Source organism: Apostichopus japonicus, chromosome 11, assembly GCF_037975245.1.
Source record: "Apostichopus japonicus isolate 1M-3 chromosome 11, ASM3797524v1, whole genome shotgun sequence".
Classification (NCBI taxonomy): Eukaryota; Metazoa; Echinodermata; class Holothuroidea; order Aspidochirotida; family Stichopodidae; genus Apostichopus; species Apostichopus japonicus.
In genome coordinates this window covers 12,004,484-12,024,294 of record NC_092571.1, presented here as the reverse complement: position 1 = coordinate 12,024,294, position 19,811 = coordinate 12,004,484, and the positions used below count along the sequence as shown (strand labels likewise).

Here is a 19,811-nt window from a genome sequence, read left to right as displayed (position 1 = left end):
TTTGGGCTACCCACATGCCAAAAAAAAAAAGGAATGATAATGGTAATAATTTTTACCTGATGTTTGGTTCCTATTATACCTGATATTTGTACCTAACAACTGTTTTATAGCATGCAAACAAAACGCTGCCTAGAAGGCAGTTATTATACAACACTAAGCAGACACACATTAATGTAGGCAGAATCCAAATTTGGTTTTGTTACAGACACTTCATGTCGATGGTCCATCCTATGCACAGTTTTAGTGCATTTTGGAATTTGTTCATTTCCCGCTATGTGGAAGACCATTTCAGATGGAAAACCGTTAATCTCTCCTGAATGAAAACTTGCAACTAGTGATCCAATCCACAGCGTCCCTATGATGCTAGGTCTCATTGCTTCTAATGTCACCACTGTTATCCACTCGACCATAACACTGATGACATAAAGCATCAGTTTGCAAAACATATAGCATATTGTTGTGACCATATTGTTCTTCTATTAATCAGATTTAAGGGATTTTCCCCCCCCAAAAAAAACACAGTTTGGAGTGAGCAGTGCTAAGTTCTTGGAAATTAGTAAACATTGCAACACACTGACACTTGTCACCATAACACTGTGTTTGTTTGTTTGTTCATTTATTTATGTATATATTTAGTTATGTATTTATTTGTTTATTATTTATTATTATTTATATTTATTTGTTTATTATTTATTATTATTTATATTTATTTGTTTATTATTTATTTATATTTATTTGTAGTTATTTTTATTTATTTATTTATATTTACTATTTATATTTATTTATTTATATTTATTCTTTCTTGCTTTAATATAGTTCCACACAATTTCAAGGGAATATTGGAAAGCCATACCAGGAAAGGTTTTCGGGTGATTGGACTCGCCACCAAAGTGTTAGCTACAGATGTTACGTTTACAGAGGCAGACCAGACGAACAGGTATCAGACTAATGCATCTCGAAATTATGTCCACCAATTAAGAGCCATTTGTGTGTGATAATTTAGGACTATGGGACCCCCAAAAACAAGCATGTTGTATGTAACATGTTGTGTACCTAGGAAGCTAAGAAAACAGATTTGTTCTTGAAGGGATGTTACGCTTAATACCGAAGTTAACTGCTCTACAAAGTTTATGGAAATTATCTGTAGGCAACAGCCAAGTTAATGAAATGTCAGAACTGCAATTTTAGAAGAAAAAAATGATTTTACTTTTCTTGATAAAATTGACATGATTTTTCCTATCATGGAAACATAACACATAAAGGCAATTTGAAGTAGTGTGTTATTATATATAGGCATTATATAGTCATTACTCTGATATATACCAGAAAAAGGAAAGTTTGCTTGAAACAGGTAAGAAGAAAGTGTGAACAAACTGCTTCACTACTGCTCAAAGCCTGTAGGTCTTATGGTTTCTATCCTACCAGGATCTTCTTCGGAGGCAGAAAAGTTTGCTTAGCAGTTTTGGGGACGTTTGTTGATACCATCCGTATCTCTATAATAAAGGTTATTGTTATGGCTGGGTGCACATAAATTTTTTAATGCCCATTGCATGTTAGTGTGCATTACGTTGGATTTGAACCTTCTTCTCTAATGAAATCATTGAACTTTCTATTTTTTATTATAACAGGACCAAATTAGAGTCAGGGCTGAGTTTTGTCGGGCTGCTGGTGATGCAGAATCAACTCAAACCGGAAACTGTGAAAGTCTTCCATCAGCTTCACTATGCTGAGAAGAGGACAATCATGTTAACAGGTAAGGTTAGGATAGGTTAACATGTTAACAGGTAAGCCATCTTACATTAACTTCTTGGATGATTCCATTGAAAATAATTTCCTGTGAGGCATTTAACCGGACATTGTTCTGTTGAAAAGAGGGGAAGTGGAGACGGGGTTGGGGGGGGGGTTGGGATTGGGTGACTCTAATAGTCTGCATCATCTCACATTATTGTACCATAAAGCACAGAGTAACTAATTTATTATTCACATTTTGGACAGCAATTTTCACATTTATGAATTAAATTCACATAACATACCGGAAATGGTATGACTCACTGTACGAAAATATTCGCTCTGCCAAATTCAGGATAAATTATTCTTTGTCACTGATCAATCGCTCCATTGCAAACACATAATCGTAACGGTTTGGTTGAAACATTTACAGTTGCTCTGTGTAAACTCTTTGTGGTATCCTTGGCTGTTAATGGCATTACGTAGGACTCAATTTGGGGCTGGGCACAGTGAGTAGGTGTGGAATTAGGATGTCTAGGATTTTGTGTGCCGAAATTAATCACATCTTTTGTGTTCAGAGGCTCGTCATGGTAACAGGTGATACATTTAGCATTTGTTTGTTGTTCTATCCATATATTTGGCATAAAGCAGATATTTTTTACCAATTTGTTTTCTCTCTTTTTTTTGGGGGGGGGGGGGAGGTGGGTGGAAGAACATCTTTGTTATCTATGAATCTGTGAAGTCTAGTCATATCTAGTACTAATTGTGGTTTGCTTTGGGCACAGGAATGTACACAAACTCTCTTTAATAAATTGTATGCAATACTAGGTTAGCATATAGACACTAATTGGTTTGCGTGACATGCACAAGTCCTTGCATGAAGTCAACAAATGTGTGATAGGTTTTAATATGTATATTTGTATGATCGGCAGTGTTAGCATATTCCTGGTAATAGTTTGACTACATCACCTTATGGGGTGGATACCCCCCTCTAATAAACATTTTGTGCTCATGCAACTGTTTTAATTCATTTTGTAGAAGCTTGCAAATAGTGAAAAGTTAGCTACGGTTGTATGGATACCTTGAATAAGTAACAAAATCTGTAATAAACAAAAATTTAATGAAAATTAAAAAATCAGAACATCATAATATCATGTTTTGCTTTAATTTAAAACTGACCCGTTGGTTATGGAAATCGGATGTTGAAATCAACATCTAAAGAGGAATGCTTACAATTTGTTTACTCTATTTTAAAGTTTTTAATTAATACCTAGAGCTATGAAATTCTGTGCAGTTACACATATTGAGAAGATGTATTTTTTTATCATCATTTTAGCTTAAATAATTACAATTTTACAGGTGACAACATCTTAACTGCCATACACATAGCCCAAGAGAGCGGCATGTTTCAACAGTGTGCGAATGTGTACAGGATACTCACAGAAAATCAAAATAATGGCACCACCGTGCATAAAGAAGTTAGATATGACCTCCTGGACCAATCAAAATCCAAAAAAGAAAAATCGGTACTTTTTTTTCTATTCTTTGTGACAATTATTTTAGAGATTTTATTTTTGCTGAACCAGACTAGTTGATACTGAGTGACAATCATCACCAAGTGTGAATTTTGTGAAAAAGTAAATCATAAAAAAACGTTTTTCGATCATTATTTCCACATGATTATAATCTCTGAACTTACGTTTTTATCCAAAATTTTGCTAAATAGAATGAAGTTTATATGTCATAGCAGATTTTAGCAATTTGCAAGTATTTATGTATTTTTTTTATTAAATATATATTTGCCAATGATGTGTGTTGTTTTATTTATGTATGTTGTATCTATGTTCGTTGTTCTTACATCATGAACTGGGAGCCTAGGAAACAATTACTTTTGATTGATCCCACAAAGAAGACGTGTGATTAAACTAAAGCTGATATTTTATTAGCTTTTCATGAATTGTATTTTCCCCTCAATATATGTATGCTTATCTTTGATTACTTTTTGAAGCAATCTTACTTTGCGTGTTCTATCCTGTCCATGTCCCTTGCAGGCTCTGGGAGATCCCTTACTGATGCCACCATCCTTTAAAGGTTTTGTGACTGATGGCCCCAGTTTTGACATCATAAAGGAGCATCACCCACACATTCTAGAAGAGGTGCTCATTTTTTTTTCTCAAGTCGACAGTTTTTTTGTGATTCTCCTACCTATAATTCTCCTACCTGTATATATATATGTGTATATATACATATATATTTAGGGTGTCCGCATATAAAGCGGGAGGCCCGGGTTCGAATCCCGGTGGAGGCTGGAAGTTTTTTCACTGTTGTGGATTTTCCCACTCACTACAATTCCAATAACATATATATATATATATATATATGTGTGTATATATATATATATATATGTGTGTATATATATATATATATATATATATTTAAATATTTATATATATGCTTACATACTTTAGGAAAGCTATTTGCGACATTTATGTGTGCAAGAGAGTTTATTATGAATCTGCTCTATGTAAACAGATGCTGAGCATTAATTTTGCTCCTGGAATACTGGAAAACTTTGATTGTCCTTCAAAGATTTGTAACCTAAAATGGTAGCTCCTGTTGGGGCCAATGGACTTGTTGTGTCTCAGACAACATCTAGGATATTTTTGAAAGTGAGATGACAAAAGGATTTCACCTTAAAAGTTCAAACTCCAACTTTTATCATTTTTACCCAGGCTGATTTTTAAGATAGTTGACTTTCTGCTCCTGGAGCTAACCTGAACTTGCCTATTCACATTGTCCAAAGAGCAAAAGTAAAGCATTGAATGAAACTAGACGATATAATACGAAAAATCGAAATGAGGAGTACATCATTAACAATTAGAGGGCGATAGTCAAGGGATAATCGGCTCCGTAATATCCAAAGGGAAATCTCGACAGATCGGACCAAGAAATGGGACTCGCTCTGCTCGACTCAACAACGCAAGATTTCTTTTTCTGAATGTGATAGCTATATGTACCTTAGACAACCTCACAGTCAGTTTTTGGTTTAGCGATGATAAACTCAATGTATTCTTTTTTCCCGTTTTTTATACCAACAAAGCTGCTGGAGAGTGGGGTCGTCTTCGCCCGCATGACTCCGACTCAGAAGATGCAGTTCGTCGTCCTCCTGCAGCAGAAGGGGATGGTCGTCGGGATGTGTGGAGATGGAGCTAACGATTGTGGCGCCCTCAAGACGGCTCATGTCGGCGTCGCCCTCTCTGAGGAAGAGGCATCGGTCGCGGCCCCTTTCACGTCCAAAGTCCAGAACATTTCTTGCATACCGACCTTGATTAGGTGAGTGTTATATGTCTTACAGGTCTTGTGCTCTAATGACTGCACCATCCAGCCCCACTTTTAGTTCTGAACCCTAGTAAATGTTGTCATGCTGGGAGGAGCGGGTGGGTTGTGGGTGAGATGCCTATATAAAACAACCAGAGGAAACAAATCATGATACTTTCTCATCATTTTTTGATATTGTCTTTTCTTTTCGTTTTTGAAGGGAGGGCCGTGCAGCTCTGACTACTTCATTCGCAGCTTTCAAGTTCATGGCTCTGTACAGTATGATTCAGTTTACATCGGTCATAATACTGAACACAGTAAGTCACAGCCTGTCATAATACTTAACACAGTAAGTCTCAGCCTGTCATAATACTTAACACAGTAGATCACAGCCTGTCATAATACTTAACACAGTAAGGCACAGCCCATCATAATACTTAACACAGTAAGTGACAGCCTGTCTTAATACTTAACACAGTAAGTCACAGCCCATCATAATACTTAACACAGTAAGGCACAGCCCATCATAATACTTAACACAGCAAGTCACAGCCTGTCATAATACTTAACACAGTAGATCACAGCCTGTCATAATACTTAACACAGTAAGGCACAGCCTGTCATAATACTTAACACAGCAAGTCACAGCCTGTCATAATACTTAACACAGTAAGTCACAGCCTATCATAATACTTAACACAGTAAGTGACAGCCTGTCTTAATACTTAGCACAGCAAGGCACAGCCTGTCATAATTCATTAACACAGTTAGTCACAGCCTGTCATAATACTTAACAGTAAGTCACAGCCCATCATAATACTTAACACAGTAAGGCACAGCCTGTATAATACTTAACACAGCAAGTCACAGCCTGTCATAATACTTAACACAGTAAGTCTCAGCCTGTCATAATACTTAACACAGTAAGTCACAGCCTCTGTCATAATACTTAACACAGCAAGTCACAGCCTATCATAATACTTAACGCAGTAAGGCACAGCCCATCATAATACTTTACACAGTAAGTCACAGCCCGTCATAATACGTAACACAGTAGATCACAGCCTGTCATAATACTTAACACAGCAAGTCACAGCCTGTCATAATACTTAACACAGTAGGTCACAACCTGTCAGATTACTTTACATAGTAAGAGCACAGCAAATGAAACAGTTCTCCAGATTGATGCTAACATGTCTGCGTTTAATAATAAAGTTGTTTTTCCTTAATAATTTATTTTTCCAATGGTTCCATTTGTTACCTCTGATAGGTCGTACTGTACCTGGGGGATTTCCAGTTTCTGTACATTGATATTTTCCTCAGCATCGTCCTGGTAATGTGCTGTAAGTAGATTTTTTCTTTGAGTTTCTTGATTTTGGTGTGTTAATTGCTTTAAAAAATGTGATAACACAGCTTAATACATATTCACATTGAATGTTAATATTTTGTGAGAACAAACAGCTTTGATTGTGTTTATAATGTTATGTTGTTTGTTGTCATTTCCTGGTAAGAAAAATCTGTGACGCCATACATAGAGTATGCAAACATAACCCCCTCCCCTTCCCTCCCACCTTTAAAACTTGAATACTATCATAACCTTTGAAAAGTGGCAACGTCTGAGATTAAAAAAATACGCAAAAATATAGCGCTTGTGGAATGAAACACATCCATAAATTCCTGGCTATAAAATATTGCAGTTAACTCGCTGAATTTGAATGATTGCATCTGGCGTTCTTTTGGGACTCATCAGGCGAAGGTAGGAATCTAACCCCGGATCTTGTGTCACAGACCGAAGTCCGTACCACTCGACCACAGTGATTCTACTGGTGTGTGAATGCGTATAAACTGGCTTTGTATAAAAGTCAGTGAGGGCGTATTACCCAAGTATTATGATTGTACAGAGTGCACCCCTGGTGCCTTGAATCTGAGATATAACCAGTTAAAATGGATACCTGGTGTTCATAATCATGTGGGTGGGAGCAAATGCATTTAAGTCTAAGGCATTGGCTGTAACAATAGAACCTTTGAGATTATGTGAGTGAAAACTATCAAAAATGTAAATACCTTACATTTTAATAATCACAAAAATTCTATTTGTGATAATTTTGCAGGATTCCCCATTTCCGAAACATTTCAATCTTCATAGTCATTCTCTCAAAAACGTAAAATGTATTTTAATAGCCTTGAACTTCAAATCTGCTAATGAATGTAAATGTAAAGAAATCGATTGGATCTTTCGTATTAAGTCTCACATCTCCGGCCTCAACAAAGACTTGGGACCCCTTAACAACTATCAGTTCTACAAGCATATGTAATCCATTCTTTGCTCCTTAATCCGCTTCCTGTATAGTCATGGTTTATTTGGTTTTAATTCCATCATTGCAAATTACACTTATCTAGCATCATACTTTCATTGTGTTACATTTTGTTCTTTTCATTCGAGTATAGTATAAAGTGAATGATATAGGTCCTGAGGTCACTGGTTTTCGAATTCAATTACAGGCAAATTTTTCTTAGCTATGTTTCAAAATTGTTTATAATTACCGTGTGTCAGTTTTCCATCGTTCATCTTCAAGTCATCAGGTCGAAGGCTGTACCATCAGGAAAGGGGGGGAGGCAAACATTTTTCAAATTTACTGGAAAAAAAATCACTTGTAACTCTGAAAGAAAAGTTTTGTTACAAATACATACATTTTTACGACATGTTTTGCATAAATTTCTTTCCTTTTCTCCAGTCGCAAGGAGTCCAGCTAATTCGAGATTAACTCCGGTTAGACCTCCGACCAAGTTAATGTCATCTCCTATCATCGTTTCATTTGCATCACACGTTGCCATCCAAGCAGCCATACAGATCGCAGCTTTCCTTTTGGTTCAGAAGTGTCCATGGTATGTTAAACAGTAACTCTATATTCTTAGTAGTGATACTTCCATGGTAAACTTGTACTACGAGTACAACAGAATGAGTACAAGTAAATGACAATTCCCCTTGGTATGAATATTCACGTTGCAGCTTTCTAATTGGTGCAGAAATGTTCTTGGTATGTTGAAGACTAACTCTATATTCTTAGTAGTGATACTTCCATGGTAAACTTGTAATAGGATTACAACAGAATGAGTACAAGTAAATGACAATTCCCCTCGGTATGAAAATTCAGGTAGCAGCTTTCTTATTGGTCCAGGAGTGTTCTTGGTATGTTAAAGACTAACTCTATATTCGTAGTAGCATATGTATAGCATGGTAAACTGGTATTAGGAGAGTACAACAGTTCTTGGTACTGTATGTTAAAGGCCATAGTTTGTAGTGCCGTATTGTAGGCATTGTTTCATAGTACACTTGTATTTACGAGAGAACAACGGCATGAGTACAATAAAAATTAGAACTTCCCTCAATATGACTATGAGTAGGCTTACAAAGCCCTACACCGGAGTAGGAGTGCATAATCCTATACTAGTATCTACACTAGGTTTTCAAATACCCGAATATTAGTGCGATTACAAAATCCAGGGTGGAGTACAAAATCCAGGGTGGAGTACAGTGAACTATGTGAACTAAATACGAGTACAGATTCACTGGAAGCTAGATTCACTTAAAAAGCTCAGAGAAATGTAGGTCAGTAGCAGATCAATCAAATTTCATTACAAATGAGAAAGCACAATTCGAACATTTTTGGAAGTTTTTCCGATAGGCCCTTTTGCAATTTCCATAAGTACTTGATAGTGTTTGAGGAACAGAATTTTGAGAATTTCAAAACATTTTGTTCTGAAATTTGTTTCTAAAGAAAGTATATCTTTAAAAGTCTCTTTATTATTGTAATATTAGTAAATTTTGTGTATCTTACGGATAATCGGTAAATTCAATTTTGCTCTTTTTGCACTATAGGTATCTGGGTGCAGAGGAACTTCATGAGCCATCTGGCCACACCGTACATTCCTACGAAAATACATCGGTGTTCACCGTATCCTGTTTCCAGTATCTGATTTATTCTGTTCTCTTTTCAAATGGTGCTCCTTACAGAAATCCTATTTACACTAATAGTAAGATGTGCTTTTTTTTTCTTGTTTTTTCCATTTTTGTTTTTTTTTTGTTCTTTTTTTGTACTTACTTGTTTCCATGGAAACATGTGCATGTTATAGGAAGAGAGTAAAGTGTTGTGTAGTGCTGTTTTCATCAAAAGAGGAAACTGTAAATTTATAAATTGTAAAATTCAGAGAGATGTGTCATTATATCTGTTGTTTTAGAATTTTGTTTTTTTAGAATGTGTAAAAGTAAGTTGGCCTGGCGTTTCGATCCTAGCAGGATCTTCTTCAGAGGCTAAATGACAAGTAACAGAAGGGACAAGAACACGCACAAAATACAGACAGGTTAATGAGCATGGTAAACACAAAGAGATAGATATAAGGGGATTAGTAGACAAGGGATGGAGAGAGGAAAGCAACAGGGGAAGAGGAGAGGTAGGAGATAAACAGTGGAGGGACAAAGAGAGGATTAAGGGAACGGGGTAGGGTTTTTTTTTTTAGTTCACTAGTTTTATATTCTATCATTATGGATTTTTACGTCTGTGAACATTGATAATGGTGACCATTTCTAGAGAGCTCCATAGCATTTTTTCTGCTAGATAACTATGATGCCTTCGTATCTTCAGTTTCATGTTATTTCTCATGGCTATCTGGAAATACACAATATGCACTGAATAATCCAGGTTGTTTAATATTACCTCAGAGATTTTCCTCATCTCCTTTTCACCATGGAAACCGTTTGCCTGGATTTTCCGTAGCACGTCTTCATTAATTCTATCTTACGTGAGCATTTAGATGGACCTAGACAATTTTAAAAATATGTCCAGATTTATTAGAGAATTCAGACACAGTTAGTAATAAATACAGTGGAAAACTTTCTCAATGATGATTTGAGCACAGAAACACAAGTTGTCAATAGCAACAGTCATTCAACAATTCTGATTGCTTTTAAACTTCAAATCTGGTACCATTTTCTCGCAGCTGTATGCAAAAAATGTGTTTTCCCTCAAAGGGTAGGGGAACCCCCTCCCCTCCTCCCCACTAGAACCCTTCCCAAAGGTCATGACAATTCATCTACCTTTCTTCAGATTACATATGGTTACAGATTACATATGGTTACAGATTACATATGGTTACAGATTACATATGGTTATCAAGGAGTGTTAGCTCAGTGGTTAACGCCAGTGCCTTCCAATCATAAGGTCCCTAGTTCCAGTCACCCCAAGATTAATGTATGTCGTCCAGTAACAGAGTTGTTGACAATTGACAATTCATAATGATGGACGTTAAATATAAATCTAAGAGATTGACTTTGGTCAGCTTGCCACCTTGATAAGCCAATGAGGCTTCTTCGCAAGTTCCTGCTTGCAGGAGGATCTAAAATACATACATACATACATACCCTACCTTCAGTCAACAATTCTGATTGCTTTTTAACTTCTTTTTTTCCACTTCAAATCTGGTACCATTTTCTTGCAGCTGTATGCAAACATTGTTTCCCCTTAAAGGGTAGGGGAACCCCCCCCACTAAAACCCTTCCCAAAGGATCATGACAACTCATCTACCTTTCTTCAGATTACATATGGTTACAGATTACATATGGTTACAGATTACATATGGTTATCAAGGAGTGTTAGCTGGTGTTAGCTAGGAGTGTTAGCTCTAGGAGTGTCAGCTCTAGGAGTTTTAGCTCAGTGGTTAACGCCGGTGCCTTCCAATCATAAGGTCCCCAGTTCGAGTCACTCCAAGGTTAATGTATGTCGTCCAGTTACAGAGTTGTTGACAATTCATAATCATGGACGTTAAATATGAATGTAAGAGACTGACTTCGGTCAGCTTGCGGCTTTGATAAGCCAATGAGGCTTCTTCGCGAGTTCCTGCTTGCCGGAGGATCTAAAATACATACCAATATACATACATACATACATACCCTACCTTTCATATACTTTCTCCTTTACAGGCCTGTACATGGTAGCGGTCATCTGTCTCATTGCTGTGTCCTTTGTTATGATCTGTTGGCCGTTTGAGTGGCTACTCACTGTATTTCAGGTATACAGACACTACTACTAACTGTCTTTTTGTTATGATCAATATTGTTGGCAGACCCATCCACAAATAGGGTGGTCCTGAAGTTACAGACATCTTGTAGAATATTTTTGTAATGTGTTGTCAAGTTTAGTGCAACTAAAATAATTTTGATTATTCATTGTCATATTTTTTGGACAAGTCGTCGAGGTTACGTGCGATGCAGCCACTCGACAATTTGATCACATTTTCGTCAAGATGTAAGACTGGCGTAATTCTTCAACTGACTGGACTGAACTATACAAATTTGTTGATTTGTATCGTTACACTAACATGCTAAAGGCTACAGATCGTCTGTCCCTTCAGAACCACCGTGCATAAACTGGATGATTGCCTCAATAGGTTAATTTTGTTTTCCACAACCATTTCAAAGAACATTTGAATATTCTCTCAACTTTATGTATACTTGTTCTTCGTAAAAGCACCCCCACCCCTGGAACTATCGGTATGAGTGTTAATACATATCTTACCATGTATTGTCACAAATTACCTTTGTTCATCTAGTACCCATCATAGGTTCTTTTTTATTTTTCTTCCTTTCTCTCTCTTATTTCTTTGTATTGTTAGCATTTTGATATTTTTGTGTACGTACTAATTTTTTTATCTTTTTTTTTCTATTATTATTTTTGTGTAACTATTTCTTTTTCAGTGGAAGGTCATATTAGGAATCACATGGATGAGAACTCCACCCCCCTCCATCCCTGTCCCCCCCTCCACCCTACTCCTTCCCCTCCATCCCTACTCCTCTCCCTCCCTCCATACTCCCCCCCTCCATCCCTACTCCTCCCCCTCCATCTTTACTCCTCCCCCTCCATCCTTACTCCTCCCCCTCCTCCCTACTCCTCCCCCTCCCTCCCTACTCCTCCCCCTCCCTACTCCTCCCCTCCATCCCTGTTCCCGCCTCCATCCCTACTCCTCCTCCTCCATCCCTACTCCTCCCCACCATCCCTCCTCTTCCCCACCATCCCTACTCCTCCCCCTCCATCCCTATTCCTCCCCACCATCCCTACTCCTCCCCCTCCATACCTCCCCCTCCCTCCCTACTCCTACTTCTCCCCTCCATCCCTACTCCTACTCCTCCCCCTCCATCCCTACACCTCCACTCCCTCCCTACTCCTCCCCCTCCAACTCATTGTAATACTGCTATCTAAGTCATGTAAATAGGATAGTTACATAAACTGAGGCATAGTCTGACAGTCTTACATATTCATCATTACCAGTTTTAGGTTTTTACTTATGTTGTCATATGTTGACACTTTATGTTGTTATTGTTGTCTTTTTGCAGCTCGTTGCCATTCCAGATTGGAGATTCAGAGCTTCCCTTCTGCTGCTGGCTGGAATGAATGCCTTACTTTCCTACTTGATAGAGGTAAGGTAGCTCCAAAAATATGATATCATTTCAGTTGACTTATGACAGAGAGTAAGAACTGTTAACAAAGACTGCTCATCTACTGCCAAAAGCCTGTGTAGATAAATGTAAATGATTTCAGGGCCTGACATTGATGGTCTCAAACATCCAATAAAGAAATCCACCCCCCCCCTCCTCTATGCCTTCCTCCATTCACCCTCTACTCTTCATCACACTTTCTGCCCTTCCACAACACTCACTTGTTATTTCTTTCCTAATCCCCCCATTTTACCCCCCCCCATTCACCTAATCCCTAATTAACCCACATTTTGACACCCTTCTGCACAGTTTATCTCTGTGGCCCTTGCGTCACCCAAGTTATTTTATCTCTATCATTGACTATTTCTACTCTATTCACTGGTCCAATTTAGTTGTCTCTCCGTTCGTCTAATTTGAACGAGTCCTGAAACCGTTTTCGTTCCAGTTCATCATTGAAGAAGATTGAAACATCAGGCCCTCTGCCTTTATGCAAAAAGGAAATTGTGAACGTATTTTGTCTTTCTGTACGTAGGCGCTCTTCGATTATTATATCTAACACTCCATTAATACGTCACGTAGCTCCGACGAATTACTCAGTGTTGTATCGGGCTCCAGCGCGTAGTTTCATTCCGGTGTTTAAAATTTGATGAGATCGAGTAGGGAAAAAAAACGTTGCTTTAGTTTGTATCACTTTTCTGTAGTGTTAATTCTCTTCCCAGTGGAGACTGTCTGCGTTATGAGTTGCTGACATCAGTAAAATCCATTCGGTTAAGTTCTGTATGGCAGAGTGTCGAATGCCTGGGGAAAGTGACAATAATGATCGTTTGTAAGATCCAAGGATAAGACGGTTATCGTTATTTGATAAATGTCCGAGTTTTAACGGTTTTCTGTCGGTCTCTAACGTTCCTCCCGTAGGCTTTCGTGATCCCAAACCGAATTTTGAGAAAGTTTGCCAGTCGGTTCACCTGCTGGGGACGGAAACCTGGATCAGTGACAACGGAAACAAAATCGAGCAAACATAGTCAGACCCACGAGACGGAAATGGATCAGATGTTAACGAGCTTGTGATTAAAGGTGATTATCTGCTGCGATGAATGGCGAGAGGAAGGTCGTGCCAAAACTTCTTCTTTCATTATACTGAGCGTAAGCTATCCTATGTTACATCTTTGGATATCTTCATGTTGATCCGTCCGTCAAGACTCCAGTATTCTTTGGAAAAAAAACAAAGAATGATTTGGACAAAACCAAAAATTTCAACTCTATTTCAATTTTTTTTTAAATATTCATTTATTATACAGCAATTATCAAAAGTTTTCCGCTTTCACTCACTTTAGCATCTGAAGAAGATCCTGCTAGGATCGAAACGTCAGGCCGACTTTACTTTTACACATTCTATTACACAGGCTCCTCTAGTGGGTGGATGAGCAGTTTGCTAACAGTTTTATTTTATTTTCATTCAGTTTATTCAACAACTATTTAGTGATGTTTGGAGGTATCTAAGTTTGCTTGAGGTTTATTGTTTTACTTCTTACCTCATGCCTTACATTTTACCACAAAAAAAAGCTATAAACTACATGCAAAATATGCACGCACAAAATATCGCCAAAAAATAAAATAAGGCTAAAGAGTAAAATTTTAAGCCCTCTAGAAAGATCTAAGCTGAAAAATTCCTTCTCGGTGAAGTCTTAACATTCCAAGGTGTGTCTGCTCTGGGATAACTTGTCATGTGTAGCATTATGTTCACATTCTACGGGAATCGTACTACACACCCAACAATGATCACACAGTCACAGTCTCTATGCAAGGGGGACTGGGGTTGAGGGCAGCGGATCGGTCGTTCCGTTGTTTGGGGTTTCGTGCCCAGGTTCTTTCTTGGGGTGACTTTTCGTAAAATGTATCCCTGACAAATTATGATATTGGTACCTACGTCACTGTCAACAGAACCGGTTTAACTTTCTTATTGCTTAATATTAAATTTCAAGCAAATGTTGTGGATGGTTTGCATATAGAACCACATGTGACCAGACATATGAGTTTATTCCGCTAATCAAACGATGACAATGGAACCCAAAAAGAAAAAAACTTTGCAATCTTTGGATATGTTTTCTGGAACTAACACAAAAGGACTTGGAAGGTCCTTGAGTCTTCTATGGATGTTAGAGGGTGTCCTTTGTACAGGAGAGTAATTTTGATGAATGCTATTTTTATTAAGGACAAAGTCTTCTGTGTATTTCAAAATCCCAAAATGTCGCTGAAGAAGGCAATCTTTACTCATTACGAATGTTTTCCTGCGCACTGCTGTTTCGGTAACAGTTTTATCTGTCGATACTTGCCCCGAAATATCCTGGACTTTGTCAGAAACGATTAATTAATCTTCTGCCCAAATTCATCAACCTCAGTGTTTGTGAATGAACCAGATAGTGGGGTGTAGGAGGGGGAGGGATGTTTAATCCCACTGGTTACTAAAGCACTGTTTGGAATTTTATTTGGTGGGGGGGAATTGATTTGTTTTATAACTTTGAGGTATTTGGCGATAGTTGATGATCATAATCAATTTTCTTTTTGTTTGAAGTTTTCAGTCATGATATCGTAACAGTAACAAATTATGCATGTAACAGTAGTCTGATCATGGTTTTTATATTTCTTCTCCTTCTGTTCCTTGTCATTTTATGACTTTTGGGGAATTTTTTTTTAACTTTTTAAATTAACAATTGATATTGATGCTGAAATAATGAAAATCATTTTTTTTTACTTTTTAAATTAACAATTGATATTGGTGCTGAAATAATGAAAATCATTTTTTTTACTTATTAAATTAACAATTGATATTGATGCTGTAATAATGAAAATCATTTTTTTCACTTTTTAAATTAACAATTGATACTGATGCTGAAATAATGAAAATCCATTTTTTATACTTATTAAATTAACAATTGATATTGATGCTGTAATAATGAAAATCATTTTTTCTCACTTTTTAAATTAAGAATTGATACTGATGCTGAAATAATGAAAATCCATTTTTTTTACTTTTTTAATTAACATTTGATATTGATGCTGAAATAATGACAATCATTTTTTTTTTACTTTTTAAATTAACAATTGATATTGGTGCTGAAATAATGAAAATCCATTTTTTTTACTTTTTAAATTAACATTTGATATTGATGCTGTAATAATGAAAATCCATTTTTTTTACTTTTTAAATTAACAATTGATACTGATGCTGTAATAATGAAAATCCATTTTTTTTACTATTTAAATTAACATTTGATATTGATGCTGTAATAATGAAAATCCATTTTTTTTTTACTTTTTAAATTAACAATTGATACTGATGCTGAAATAATGAAAATCCATTTTTTTTTACTTTTTAAATTAACATTTGATATTGATGCTGTAATAATGAAAATCCATTTTTTTTACTTTTTAAATTAACAATTGATATTGATGCTGTAATAATGAAATCCATTTTTTTTACTATTTAAATTAACATTTGATATTGATGCTGTAATAAGGAAAATCCATTTTTTTTACTTTTTAAATTAACATTTGATATTGATGCTGTAATAATGAAAATCATTTTTTTTTTTTTTAGACGTTTCAATTTTATATGTTTATGTTTTCATTTTGTATGTTTCATAATCCAAATATTACCACTGTCATCAATAATTCCATACTGCTTTTGTTCCATATTTGTTTAATGGCAGTGAGAGAGAAAGGGGGTGGGGGGGGTATAAATGTTTTGATAATGAGTAAGCAATCAGTTATAAACCAATTTTTCAAATTAAGAATCATGAATTACAATAGTACGAAGAATTTGTCTTTGTTTTTCAAACCAAACGTTATTATTCAAATATGAGAGTTTCGCCGAATATTACTCAAGCTTCAACAAGCTGAACGAAAGTTCTGACCATTGTTGTAGGAAGTCTTGGTAGGCAGCACTGTGTCCCCTCCCCCCCCCCTCTCTCCTTCCCTCCCCCATTTTAAAGTCTCTGGCAGACAAGGCTCTAATATTTGGGGGAAACTTACTCCATCTTGGAGACAGTGGACACATTTTCAGGGTACACTCTTGAATCAAGTTGTATCTTTCACCGGTTGGATTCTTCCATTTATGGTTTTATGTATTGTCATCCGCAGTTTAATTTGAGAGCGAATCTTCACGTAAACCCGTCATTTACTTAATGAAATGTTAGTTAGAGATATCTACATATGAACAGTAGTCTGGCATTTTGTTTCTTTTTTCGTTTTAATATTATTATTGAGAATATCACTTTACATTTCTTAGTTACAGTAAATCTGTAAAACAGAATGGAAGAATCCGACGGGGGAATGATAGATGTAAATCCCTAGCTCTTCAAAGCAGTTGACCTTGTATGCCTTTAAACTTGTATTTTGAATTACAGAACCTTACAGACATTACATAGCTAGGCTTCATCCAGATCTTGTCCCACTCGCGAACGCTTGTTTTATTGGACGTTACCATTCGAAAATAGGTGGTCGTTGAGTTTAACAAAGGTTAAAGATTGGCAAAGGCGAAAGGATGAATAATGTAAATATTATTAAGTCACTAAATTAAAATAGGGAATGTGAAGTGTTGTACACAATTACAAAGCACCCCTATAAAATAGTGGAATATTCCCACCAGCGACGTGTTGGACACGATCACTTCTTTCTAGTGAAAACAGGAATTTGTTCATGACCATGATAAATCCGAACCTAGAACCTGAAGTCTTGTAAATGAGACTGCTATCCTTATTATCAAAATAGGAAACTCTACACAGCAGCCATTTGTTTAAGTTTCCTTGTGTATATGTTGTCCTATTCTTGCCAAAGAATGTGAAAAGGGAGCATCAATATGGAATATGTGACATCTCTGAATGAAAGCTGATCTTTGTGTTTCCAAGGTAACAAGATCTCCCGCCACAAATACACACAAATATATGACTTCATTGTTTTCACTAATATTAACAGGTGTTTACAACCAACCATCATCGTTGAGACTTCTGATGAATTAGTTCCAAAACAGCTACGCAAAAACAAACCCATCCTGATTCGCAATCGTAATGTTCCTTCCGCTCACAGAGACTGTATATTTGATAAAGACCAATCTAACCTCATGGAACCACATATGAGTCAATTTTAATATTATTTTATTACAATGTTTATTTTCTCTAGAGATGTTTTTTGCGGTTTCTTGCAAATGCTGACAATTAAAATGATGCCGTTGTTGAGACCTCATACATCCGTTTTGGTGTCAACACTTATGGGCGGCCATCGAGGCAAAAAGACGGCGATAAGCAACTGTTATGAGCAGAAAGTCACTTTCATATTCATGCAAAGAAATGTAATGAAGAAAGAATTCATCCACTTAAAGCACATGAAACAAAATTCTCAAAACAACAAAAAATTACTCTTTGATTTAACTTAACAAAATACTTTAAAAACAATACAATAAAGAAAAACGCTGCAGAAGTGAAAAGTTTTATCGTAAACAATGTAAACTAACATAATAACGATAAATGAATAAGAAAAAAATACTAAACTAAGAGCGAACATAGTCCGTGATTTCAAAACTTCACGAAAAGCCAGCGCGCGAAAAAGATGAAACTGAGGGCGATATTTCAAAATTGTGCTTCCAAATCAAATTTTAATCCATGGGCACAGTACAAAGCGCTAACTAGATATCAATCATATATGGAGTGGCCTTCAAACCATATTTGAAAAGTTCTCGTGGAAAACATGATCATGCGTAGTACATAAATCGTCATAATTATGCGGTCACAGTCTCGATTTAAGTGGACTGGGATTGAGAATGGATCCTTCCTTTGTCACCCCGTGAAGAGTATGCTGTCCTGGGGAAGGAGAGGGGGGTCTACTGGGAGGCGGTAATATTTTTTAATGTAAGGTGGCTTGGATTCAAAATTGTGCTATATTTGGCAAATGTTTGAACTAATTGTATGATCAATATGTGGCATGGCACCCAACCCTGACTGGTACCCGGGCGGACCCCCACCCCTTACACTCCCCGCTTAGTACGCCACTGGTTATATCATAGCCTATATTGTAACATAACTAATATTAGGTAGGTTATGATGCTTTTGGGTGAAGGGATAACTACGGTAGCTCGGGAAGCAAAGGAAAGTTGCAATAATTCTTGTTATGTTAAAATCAAATTTCTGAGATTAAATATTGCAATTTCAATCAATAAATGGAAATATTCATATCATAATATTGGAGGAAATAGTAGATGTCTTGAGAAAAAGTTGGAATTTTGAGATAATCCAAAAGCTCGAGATAAAATGTCGAAATTTTGTTAATGAAAGCCGTAATTGCGAGTAATACCAGTAATTGTTCGAAGTTTCCAGAACAAAGTCCAAAATTGGAAAATACAGACGAAATAAGAATGCCTTAATTTGGAGTACTTCATTGTCGAAATATTAAAATTGAGATAAAACATTCGGTATAATACGTTGAAAATTAAGACTAAAATAGTCAAATTTATGAGGAAAAAGTCGACACCGTCAGGAAAAGTAAGCGAAATTTTTAGATATTATTTGGAAATTTTCCATCATCCTCATCACTGGGCCATCGTAGCATCAAGAAAAGTCATATTCGTCCGGACTAAGATGCCTAAACTTCTTACCGGTGATTCTTAATTCACCAATAGGCAGCATCCGAAAAGATAATATAGACCTACGTAAAACGAAGCTAAGAACCTATAGGGATTGTCCCACGTGACCTGGCAAGAATGAACCCCCCCCCCTTCAGGATGAGCTAACCCTTAAAACATCACCAGTGGCGTAGCCAGGATTTTTTTCAGTGGGGGGCGCTGGGGGGGGGCTTGACCATTTCCTGGGAGGGCGTCTTGTTACTATGTAAGCAGAGCGCCACCATGGGTTGGTGCGCAGCGTACCGAAATTTTTAGCTAAAAAGGCCGCCTAGATCGTCGGAAATGACACTTCCCAAGCCTTGTAAGCAGGGGCGTCAATCGGATTTGAAACGTGGGGGGGGGGGGACGTAATCGATTCGAGTATTCCGGCCGCAAGTACTATCTAAGCGGAGCGCCACCATCGGTTGGCGAGCAGCGTACCAAGAAAATTTCAGATTTCTATATCTGCCAGATCGCTGGAGATGGCACTTGCCAGGCTGGATAGCAGCCATCTAGTTGCGTGATTTCGGGAGAAAATTACAAATTCGTCACTCAGGAAATCTGCAATAAAGTTCATGCGGCCTTAATTTTTGGTGGATTATTTCTGTTATTAGTGATTCCAAT

General features: G+C 36.9%; 1 protein-coding gene across 3 annotated transcripts in view; it reads left to right on the top strand.

Moving 5' to 3' along the window:
- The window catches only part of LOC139975596 (polyamine-transporting ATPase 13A3-like), a 49,393-nt gene extending 32,790 nt beyond the window's left edge, over positions 1 to 16,603 (top strand). For 2 of the 3 annotated variants that reach the window (XM_071983627.1, XM_071983626.1), the window contains exons 19-30: positions 817 to 937; positions 1,629 to 1,753; positions 3,088 to 3,254; positions 3,780 to 3,884; positions 4,829 to 5,061; positions 5,267 to 5,363; positions 6,317 to 6,389; positions 7,782 to 7,932; positions 8,927 to 9,081; positions 11,024 to 11,112; positions 12,434 to 12,517; positions 13,451 to 16,603. In XM_071983627.1, coding sequence (XP_071839728.1) covers positions 817 to 937; positions 1,629 to 1,753; positions 3,088 to 3,254; positions 3,780 to 3,884; positions 4,829 to 5,061; positions 5,267 to 5,363; positions 6,317 to 6,389; positions 7,782 to 7,932; positions 8,927 to 9,081; positions 11,024 to 11,112; positions 12,434 to 12,517; positions 13,451 to 13,603 — 1,553 coding nt within the window. In that variant the 3' untranslated portion in view covers positions 13,604 to 16,603. Of the gene's footprint in view, positions 1 to 816; positions 938 to 1,628; positions 1,754 to 3,087; positions 3,255 to 3,779; positions 3,885 to 4,828; positions 5,062 to 5,266; positions 5,364 to 6,316; positions 6,390 to 7,781; positions 7,933 to 8,926; positions 9,082 to 11,023; positions 11,113 to 12,433; positions 12,518 to 13,450 lie in introns of those variants that run through there. The other variant, XM_071983628.1, reaches the window with a different exon arrangement.
- The last annotated feature ends 3,208 nt before the right edge of the window (positions 16,604 to 19,811 follow it).